Here is a 10727-nt window from a genome sequence, read left to right on the forward strand (position 1 = left end):
ATGGAGACCTTGGCCCTTCTCGCTGGCTTCCATCCTACTCTGTTCAGTGACCTGGAGCCTGATGTTCCAGGCACATGGATGGCATTTCATGAGGCTGGGTGACATCACCAAAAGACAGGTGAGACTGTAGAACAAAAGAAGACCCAGGCCTGGGCCCCACCCTGTGCACAGGAGATGGTGCATCGGAGGGGTAGGACCAAAGAGTGCCCAGTGTCCCAGAAGCCAAGTGGGGAAAGTATGTGGAGAACGGGGACATGACCGGCCGGCCCAGCTGCTGCCGGTGGGCAAGCAGGACAAGGCCCGAGCACTAGCTGTGTGGCGGTCATGGAGACCTCGATGTTAACAGGTTCAATGGCTCAGGCGTGGCTGGAAGGAGGTTGGCGTGGGGTTTAGAGAGAAACGGAGGACTGGAATTGGAAATGATGGCTTTTAAACTCAAGGAGTCACATCTTCCCAGAAAAGTGCACCCAAGCTCACAATTTGGAATCTACCTTCGGGGAGTCCATGGGCGCCCTAGAAGCTCCAGGGTACAGCCCACTGATCTGTAGAAAGCTGGGGCTAGTGCAGTAGACTGAATGATGGTCCCTCCAACATGTCGAGGTCCCAGTCCCTGGAGCCTGATGCCATCTTACACTGCAAAAGGGACGTGGCAGATGTGAGTAAGTTAGGGATCTTGAGGCAGGTAGATGCTCCTGGATTACCTGGGTGGGTCCTTATAACAGGGAGGGGCTCAGAGTGGGAGGAGACCTGTGATGGCGGAAACAGAGGCTGGGAGATGTGCTGTGAAGATGGAGGAAGAGGCCACAGGCGTAGGTGGCCACCTGAAGCTGAAAAAGGCAAAGAAATGGATTGTCCCTCGGGGCACAGAAGGAACCAGCCCTGCCCCACCTTGATTTTAGTGAAACCGGCTGCAGCCTCCTGACCTCCCAAACTGCGAGAGAACACGTGTGTATTACAACAGAGATAGAAACTGGCCCAGGGGAGGGGAGATGTGCTGCCAACAGTTCTCCGGAGGACCCACCTGGAGTCCTCAAGCCATTCGGCCGAGCTCGTTCCAGCCCGAGGTCAGGAGGCTGCGTGCGTGGCGGGGACCAAAAGGGCCTGCTGTGCAGACAACTCAGATCCTGGTCCCTGCACACACTGGCCGGGGACTGAAGGAACCCCACACCACTCGGAGTCTTGTTTCTTCTCTGATAAATGAGTATAACAGCAATGCTTTGCAGATTCATCGTTATGCCCAAGTTAAGGTTTATGAAGCAGCTGGCACACTTTGGGGACTCAACAAATGCTGGTGCCTGTTCCGAATGCCCGGATTCAGCATTCCTTCAACATTACATAAATAATCCAGCTGCCTGCTCTCTGCCAGCAGCTGACAGTTGCTTAATTCCTTCCGGTGACGGGGTTAATCTTTCAACCTGGACCCCACCCTCTCTCCACCCAGGGACCAAGTTTATCTAACGCTTGGCACATGCTTCTCCCATCTCAGGGTCCAGATTTTGGCTACGTGACTCGAGGGCCCCAAACAGGAAATGTTACTGACCTCGACTCCTTTGGAAACCTGGAAGTGAGCCCCCCGGTTAGAGTTGGGAAGAAGAATTACCCTCTGGGCAGGATTCTCATTGGGAGCAGCAGTTATCCCAGGTGAGGAGGGAAACAGAGAGAGGGGTAGACCCGGGGATGCCATGTGGAAAAGCAGAAGCCGGAATGGAAGCCTGGCCTACTTTCCCCCAATGTAAGAGGGCTCCACACACTTTAGGGAACGTGGGAGGAATCAAAGTGCAGAGCAAGGAACACGGGCTCAGGAGCCCAGTAGACTCAAGCTCAAACTGCATTTCTGCCACCTACACTCTTAGGGTCAGTGAGAATTTACTGAGCACCTGCTATGTGCCAGGTTCTGTGCTACGAGTGGGGAAGGAATGCTGCCATGAATGTGGTAGACAAGTCCCTGCCGCTATTCTAATGGGAGAGACACATAATAGAAAGTGAACAAAATGAGATGATTTCAGATAGTGAAAAAAACAAAAAAGAGAGGGCAGAGGAAGAGGGGGGCTGTTAGGGTGCCCAGGGATGAGGGGGTTTTTGAGCTGAGGCCTGATGACAAGGACAACATGGCTGCTTGGAGCTCTGGGGTAGAGGATTCCTGGCAGCTGAAAAAGCATGTGCAAAGGCCCCGAGGCAGGAATGAACTTGGCATGTTCAGGAAGGCTAGAGTGCCTAAAACAGATTGGGTAGGATGAAGAACAAGGGGCTAGATGACACAGGACTGTGGAGGCCAGAGCAAGAGAAACCTGAAGCTCAGTGGGGTGAAGGAATACCCCAAGTCTACACAGCTAACAGGGTAACCAACCCAGGCCGGACAGCCCCAAACCCTGTGTTTACCTTCAATACCAGCACCAAGGCTGGTCATCCCCGACCCCCACCCCTCACCTAACACTTCTTTCATCCTGTGTTGGCAGCAATGAGAGCCATGAGATGCACCAGGCTCTGCAGGATTTCCTGCAGGCCCAGCAGGTGCAGGCCCCAGTGAGGCTCTACTCCGACTGGTTGTTCGTGGGCCACGTGGATGAGTTCCTGAGCTTTGTCCCGGCACATGGGAAGGTGTGGTCTGGGAGCTGCCTGATGGAAGCCACATGCCTCCTTCCTGGGTTCCCAAGTGCAGCTCTGCACTCTGCCTGGGAGGCCTGGCCTTACATGCCTGACACAATTTCCCCCTCAGCCGAGGAGGGTACTTGGAGGAGGCTGCCAGCCCAGTCCAAGCCCGCATTTCCATACCCTTGGCAGAGCCCTCCTCCCTGGGAGCCCCTGGGGCAAAGCTGATTCTGACCCCAGTATTTCTGCCTCCAGGGCTTCCGGCTGCTCCTGGCCAGCCCCAGGTCCTGCTATAAACTGTTCCAGGAGCTGCTGAAGGAGGGCCATGAAGAGGCTGTGCTATTTGAAGGGGTCAAGAGTAAGTTGCACATGCCTTGTTCTGCCCTGGGGTCCTTTCTCGCCCTCATGGGGTCTATGGCCAGATTCAGGCAATGGGTGTCCTCTGAGCACCTGCTGTGCACCAGGCACTGCAGTAGGTGCTAAGGATGCTGTGTGAACAGGGTAGAATAGCTCTTCGCCCTCAGGGTTCACAGTCAGGGGAAGTGGCTCAGAAAACAACTACAACAGGGGCTTTGCAGGGTGTCTGGGAGGAGCTCAAGGGAGGCTTCCTGGAGGAGGCAAAGACTATGCAGGAGCATGAGGGATGAGCGGGAGTTGGTCAGGCAAATGAAGCAGTGGGATGAGAGGAAGAGAGATGTTCCAGACAGAGGGAACAGTGAATGCAAAGGCTCAGAGGCAGGAGACAGCAACATGTGTTTGAGGACTGGAGAAAAGTTCAGTCTAGCTGGGGCACAGAATGAAAGCTTATTTCTTCATTAAAGTCTGCAGACATGGGCCAGCATCAGAGGCTGGTAAGTCCTCATGGCTGAGTTTTCACCAGTTATCTGTGATATGTCATGTGGCAGTGGACGACGGGCAGACTTGTTTCCCAGTAACCAGGACCCCTTTGGAGATAAGAGAATTTAAAGGAGTGGATTACACTATAAAGGAGAACGTATACTAATAAAATAGTTTATTAAAGGCCTTTGCCTCCCAGGTGCTCACAATAAACCTGTATGTTAGGAATCACTGTTGCCTCTATTTTATAGATGGGAAAACCAAGTACCTACTGGGTAGAGGGAGGTTGACCTCTAAGCTCATTTGCATGTTTTTCTCTTTTTCTCCATAACAGAAAAAAAACAGCAGAAAATAAAGGAGATATTGTCAAACCAGAAATTGAGAGAACATAATTTATACGTGGAGGTACTTGCCTGGGTGCCCAGGAGATGACACATCCCGGGCAGACCTAACCCCACCCCCGGCCACCTTCCCTGCGATTAGAGGCAGAGCCTCCCACCGGCTGCAGGCTGGCTTGGCGGTGAAGGGCCCTGGGATCTGGGTAAACGGTGTGAGAGCAAGAGGAGACTTCAGGCACCGCTACTGAACAGACCCAGGGCGATGCGTGGGAAAAGACAGGGAGTCAGGAGAGTGGAGGCTGAGAAGGCAGGCGAACCCCTGTGTCCCCAGGGACAGAGGCAGGAGAGAGGTCAAGCACTAGAGTGACACAAAATGACCACAAAAACGGGGACACAGAAGCAGAAGCCAGAGGCAGAGGGACTGAGCAGAGCAGAGGGGGGACGGGAGGTCAGTGCCCTCCTGCCACGGGGGCTGTCCTTCCCTCGGCCAGGCCCCCGCCCACACCGCGCCCCGCACCGCGCCCCTGTGGGCCCCAGCCAGGCCCGGCGCTCCACTACCCCCACCCGGGTCCACCCGTGCCCACTGCCCCCCGCTCCCCTTCCCCTCCCCCACTGCTCCCCCTTCACCCCCAGAGCTGCATCGACTGGAACCGCGAGGTGCTGAAGCGGGAGCTGGGCCTGACGGAGCAGGACATTGTGGACGTCCCCCAGCTCTTCAAGCTCCAGGCAGACTTCAGAGGGACCCTCAAGGCAGAAGCCTTTTTCCCGAACATGGTGAGGAGGTGACCTTCGGTGCCATCCCAACTTTGCCGATGGTCTTAAGCCAGGGAGGCCAGCTGGGCTCTGGGTGTAGGTCCAGGAGACTTGGCAGTTTGCCCAGCCACAGGGGGTGATGTGGTCCTGTGCAGCTTGTGGGCAGAGTTAGAAGAGACGGTCATTTACAGATGAGGCGCAGAGAGGTGAGGGCTCTGGCACAGGGACACACAGCTGGCAAGAGGTGGGATTTGGACCCAGAAGTCTGGCTGCAGGTCCCGCCGCTCTAACCAGCCCTCTGCACTGCCCCCTGCAGGCTTCCCTGTGGGGTGTAGGCATGGGGGGGACAAGCAACAAACAAGAGACCCTCAGGTTGTATTTGGAAGGGAATAAAGGTGGACACACCCCTTCAGTCTGGGGCTTCCAGGAAGACCCCTCTGAGGAGCTGAGACAGGACTGCCTGGACTGGGTGGGGTTCACTCCTCTGAAGGGGGGTCACAGAATACGTCACTGTGACCCCCCAACCACCATCTTGAGTCACCTACTGTATTTTTACCATCCCTCTTCCTTACACTGTCTCTCCACATAATCCCCAAGGGCCAAACAGAAACTTTCCCTGGTTCTACTGGGGCCCCTCAGGCACCCGCTCTTGCAGTACTGGGGTTACAGTTCAGAGAGGAGTCAGTAGCCCCTGGCACAGTGGTTGTCAAACTGGGTTCCCCGGGGCACTGGAGTTGCCAGGCAGTGCCTCCAACCTGGTGATTTGGGCCTTTTCTGTTTTATGTACTGAGGTGCCACCGAAGATTTTGTTTATAATAAAGGGTTCCTTGGTCAATTAGACAGGAGGGGGCACCCTCCTCTTGCTCCCTGAATTAAATCCCCTGCCCCCAGCATTTTGTTTATTCTGTGGTTTAGCCCAGCCAGGTGTCCCAGCTCAGGCAAGAAAGCTGATACCAACAGCTAGGGGGTGAGGCGTCTAAATGAAGTCATTGCCAACACACAGGGCTGACTGTGTGCCTTCACTGCTCAAGGCCCCTGTCAGGAGCCTGAGCGTGAGCCACGCCTCTCTCCCAGGAGCCCAAATGGCGGGGGGTACTTGGGCATGGAACAGGCCAAGAAACTAGGAGTGCAAGGCACTGGGCTGTGTCTAAGTGGTGACAGAGAATGAGATGCCCCTTCAATGATGCACGAGCCCTGGAGACTGACTGTGTCCCTACTATGTGCCAGCACATGATTCTGCATGCATGTTACCTAATTGTTATAGCAGTGGACGTGTGCTTGGGCTCATTTTGCTGATGAGGCTCAGAGAGGTGAAGTGACGCCTAAAGTCACACAGCTATTGAGTAGGAGAGCTGGAAGTCAAACCAACATTGGCCTGGAGTCCAAATCCTCATCCTCTGAGCTCACTGGGCTGCCTCCCAGTGTAATGGAGGAAGGAAACAGTCATTTACGTAAGTTGTAGCATATGGAAAATGCTACAAAAGAGGTAGTTGTTTATTCATCCATTCAACAGATATTTTAAGTGCCTGTGGAGCTGTGGGAGGATAGAAGGGTGACTAATCGCCAGAGTTCAGGGTTCATGCACAGCTTTACAGAGTGGGTGGCATTTGATCTGGGCCTTGAGTAATAGAGTTTGCCAGAAGGTGGCAGGTGGGGAAGGAGAGCGCAGTGCTAACAGCATGGGCCCCAGTGTCCGACTTGGTTACAAGTCTTGGGTATGCCTCGGCTCTGTGACTTGTGCATAAGTCCTAGACTACCTGGGTGGGCTCAGGTACCCCACTTTGCCTGCCTGGGCCTCAGTTTCCTCATCTGTGAAGTGGGGCTATTTCTGAAGGTCTGAAGAAGGGGACGCTTGGATAGTGATGCAGGCTGCCTGCTGCTGCCCTGACCTGGGATCCCGCATCTCTGCAGGTGAACATGCTGGTGCTGGGCAAGCACCTGGGCATCCCCAAGCCCTTCGGGCCCGTCATCAACGGCCGCTGCTGCCTGGAGGAGAAGGTGCGGTCCCTGCTGGAGCCGCTGGGCCTCCACTGCACCTTCATCAACGACTTCTACACCTACCACATTCAGCATGGGGAGGTGCACTGCGGCACCAACGTGCGCCGGCAGCCCTTCTCCTTCAAGTGGTGGCACATGGTGCCCTGAGCTGGTCCCCCCTGGGGTCCTCTCCCTCAGGAAAATCCTGGCCAGAGCTCTGATCCCCTGCAGTGTGGCACAGCAAGAGCCCTAGGTGGTACCCTCCTGGCAGTGGCTTGCATCCTTCCCCTGTGCCTTGATCCCCTGTACCCCCTGGGAAGATCCCAGGATGGCCCTGGCATCACACACTCAGTTCTGCTCTGAGGAGCTGCAGTAAAGCTTTATCATCACTTTGTATGTGAGGTCAAGCGATCATTCCTGGCTTCATTCTTTCATTTTCATGGTCGAATGGAATGTTACTAACTTGAAGGTGCTTCCAGCATACACTGAAGACCGATGTTACTAGGCTGTCTTTAGCTCCTGGACACGTAACATTTGGTGTCTGAAATCTGTGATCGGAGCCTGGCTCAGTCTAAGCTACCCACGGAGCCTTTGCGAGACAGGGGAGGGAAGAGGCAGGCTGAGGCCCCGCGCGTGCGACGCTTCCCTCCTCAAAGCGGCACCGAAGGCGCCTCCCAGAGAGCAGCCGCGGGAACATCCTGAAGTATATGGTTGTTCTCTGGTCGCTCGCTTTACTGTGCGCGTATAAAACACACACCTCTGATGTCACACATCATGACACACAATAAAACTATAAGAAGTAGACTGGATTACAGGGACACACGGCCAGGAGGAGCGGGTTCTGAAACAGGGCTGTAGAGTCACACCAGCCTGAGACGCCTCCTCAGTGGGCCGCAGAGGGACATGCGCCGAGTCCGAGCACAAGGCAGGGGTGAAGAATTGCACCCCCATTCATGCCGTCCTTTGAGAAAAAGGACAACAGCCGAGTAATGCCAGAACCCAGGGGGGCCACAGGGTCCATGAATCCTCTTCGTTCTTCACATTTGCCATTTCTGTTCCGCCAGCCTGAAAGTGCCCTAAAGCAGGCTCTCGTCTCCTTGGCTGCTGGGCCGAGGGCTGCCTAGAGCCGGGCACGGCACATGGTAGGAGCCAGGGACCTGGGGGGATGAAGTCAGTAGCCCCTGTGTCCTTCTGTATGTGTTCTTTATGGCCCTGACATAGGGGCTTAGATTCCTTTGTAGAAAAATAAATTCTGAGGACTCAAGGTCTTCTCAGCTGAGGCCAGATCTTGGCTCCAAAGAGTCTGAGATGCTCAGTAAACACACAGAGATACTGTTTTGTGTGTCGGTTGCTCGTGGGAAACATGATGGTGGGAAAAGTGGCCGTCCAAAGCCTCCGCATGCCACTGAGGAGAAGGGGATCCGTAAAACCCCTGTCAGAATATGCTCCTCTGAAGAGGGTCAGCTGCTCCACCCCCGCAAAAAGACCCTAAATTCTCTGGGGTGGAAGGTACATGAGTGTTTTTTGCAGACCGGAAGGGGGACTGTGTACAAAGGATGTTGGTGTGAGGTTGTCCAAAACCCGTTGGGATAGCCTGGAGCAGCTAAGGGCCTCGGAGACAAAAGCTAAGGTTTTGCTAGATTCCTGGGGCCACAGAGGATCGGGAGACAAGCTGGTGGCCAAGGCCGCCTTGGGGTCAAGGCACATGCGGGGCAGCTGCCAGCCATTCATGGGGTGGGAGCACCTGTGACGGAGCCAGGGAAGCCCACAGGAGAGAAGCACCAGCTGCCAGTCCTCCAGCCCCACGGAGCCTGGAGACGCCTTACCACAGAGCCGGGGAGCAAGAACTTCCCTGCTACCTGGTCTCCCAACACCCAACTCCTCTCCCTTCCCCAAAAGCCACAGGTTCACTTCCTGAGGCTGTTTTAGTGAACGACCCCAAATGGGTGGTTTAAAACAACAGAAAATTTTGCTCTCATGGCCTGGAGGCTGAAGTCCAGAATCATTGTCACATAAAGATGATTTAGGGGCTCTAGGGGAGAAGCCGTTCCTGGCCTCTACCAGCAGGCTTTGGCGGGTGGCCCCATCCCCCCAGCCTCTGTCTGGGTGGGTGCAATCCCCCTCTGTGCATCAAATCTCCCTCTGCCTCTTACAAAGACCCCTGTGATCACACTTAAGATCCACCCAGATAATCCAGGATAACCTCTCATCTCAAAGACTCTTAGCCACATCTGCAAAGACTTTTCCATTTGAGATGACACACGTTCCAGGGATTAGGACCTGATATGTTTTGGGGGCCATTATTCAACCTACAACAGGTTAGGAGCCACGGTTTCCCAGCTGGGACAGGCAGGGAAGAAGGCAAGCAGCGCCTTTGCACAGCTCTGAACTTTGCACCATCTTTAAACCCTAACAGGAAAGGAGCAAGACTTAACTTTTTAAAACTGAGGTATAATTGGCATATAACATTGTATAAGTTTACGGTGTACAACGTGTTGATTTGATAACATTTGTATGCTAAGTATGATTGCCACCCTAGTGTGAGCTAACACCTCTATCATGTCACATAATTAACTTTTTTTTTTAGAGGCAGATTTAATTTTATAAAACCACACTGGGGGTTTCCTTTGTGTGGAGTTCGACTTTTGAACGTCTGAAATGACAGTGTATGGTAACAGTTTTATGTCTGGTTCCCAAAAGCAGACTGTGAGAGGGAGACCTGCCTGCAGGTGTTCTCTGAGTGGAGGGGCTCTCAGGAAGCCCAGCTGGTGGGGAGCGTGGGAGCAGCAGGAGGTGATGGACTGGGACGTGGTGGCCACAGAGGCATCACATACTCCCACAGGGTGCTCCAGGGCTGGGCTGGGCCCTCAGAGTTGCCCTGAATTAGGTAGTGTGGCCTCTGCCTAGCCCCAGCATGGGAAGCAGTTGTCCCCAAGGAGGGGGCATAGCCTTGGGAATCAGCAATAGACCATTCCGGGAGAGGGACTGGCAATGAGCAGCCAGAAGTCAGCCCGCAGCTGCTGGAGAAATGAGTGCCTCGGTCCTGAAGGGGGGTCAGGTGACACACCGTAGCACCCACCACAGTGACCTTGAGTCACCCCCTCCCTCCCGCCGACCTCTGGCTGACTCGTGAGCAGATGGGCAGCAGGTGAGCAAACCCTTAGGGTGAGAGCATACACTCATTGTGCACCCCCTGCCTGCCTACTTAATTTTGCCACTTACAACCCAACAGAGGGGCTTTAGGGTCTTCCTGGCCGCCGCCCTGCTGCTAAGAGCCCCCAGTGAAGCCATCCCTGACAGGGAGGCTGGGTGCTTAAAATTCGCAAGGAGGAAAATTTTTACTTTTAATTCTGACTTAACAAGCCCAGCTGGCCAAGCCGTCCTCACTTAGTACCCAACTTCTGCCCCCTTTGCCGTCCACACCGGTCACGCATCGCAGCCTCCTGTGTGAGCAGAAGGCTGAACATAAATGCTTAGATGGTGGTGGTACAGCCTTCCTCAGAATCCTATACAGCTGTCTCAGCTGAGGGTTTCAGCCCCGGGCAGGCCCACCATGGCTTCGGTGAGAACAAAGAACAACAGAACGTTGTGGGTAAAAGAGTTTATACCCAGCTTTACCTTCATGGTGATGGGCCAAGTGATAAAATCCCATGTTCCTCAGGGCAAGTCTGAAATGCAGGAAGCCAGTTACTGCCTCTGGGCCCCTCCACTGCCTTGCAGCCCCCAAAGCATGGGGCAGAGCTCTTTATATAGAGTCAATAATAGCCCACTGACAACACGTGTGTACGTCTGCACTTGCGAGCATTGCACGTGTACAGCAGCAAGCCGACCAGGGGCAGGTGAGAATCCTGGCCACAGGAACTCTCATTTTATCCACAAAGACAAAGAAACGAATGTCACTGGTTCTTCTCTGTGAGGGACCTGGGTGGGTAAGAGAGAAGAAAGACTTTGCTGCAAGCCCCTTCTAAACTTGCAACCATGGGAATGCGATACCTATTCAAGAATAACCCCCACCTAAAACATAAAATGTACACTGTTTAAAGTGCACTGGTAAGTCCCTTGGGCTGGAGCAGGAGTTCTCACTGAGCTCAGGGGAGATGGGGAGCAGCTGGTGAACTGAGCTCTGCAGGGGACCCTCCACTCACCCACCAACACTTGTCGTGTCCCTGCCTGGAGCTGGTGACACAGCTGTGGACAAGGAACACCCCCACCCCCAATCACCTGGGGATGCAA

At 54.4% G+C, this 10727-nt stretch overlaps 1 protein-coding gene across 1 annotated transcript in view; it reads left to right on the plus strand.

Annotated features, from left to right (window-relative positions):
* PADI4 (peptidyl arginine deiminase 4) overlaps nucleotides 1-6888 on the plus strand; it is a 30284-nt gene extending 23396 nt beyond the window's left edge. The window contains exons 11-16 of the mRNA XM_036914411.2: nucleotides 1487-1641; nucleotides 2457-2598; nucleotides 2845-2947; nucleotides 3761-3831; nucleotides 4398-4538; nucleotides 6429-6888. Of these exons, the coding sequence (XP_036770306.2) occupies nucleotides 1487-1641; nucleotides 2457-2598; nucleotides 2845-2947; nucleotides 3761-3831; nucleotides 4398-4538; nucleotides 6429-6662 (846 nt within the window). The 3' untranslated portion in view covers nucleotides 6663-6888. The remainder of the gene's footprint in view (nucleotides 1-1486; nucleotides 1642-2456; nucleotides 2599-2844; nucleotides 2948-3760; nucleotides 3832-4397; nucleotides 4539-6428) is intronic.
* The last annotated feature ends 3839 nt before the right edge of the window (nucleotides 6889-10727 follow it).

The sequence above is a fragment of the Manis pentadactyla genome, chromosome 4 (genome assembly GCF_030020395.1).
Source record: "Manis pentadactyla isolate mManPen7 chromosome 4, mManPen7.hap1, whole genome shotgun sequence".
NCBI classification, from domain to species: Eukaryota; Metazoa; Chordata; class Mammalia; order Pholidota; family Manidae; genus Manis; species Manis pentadactyla.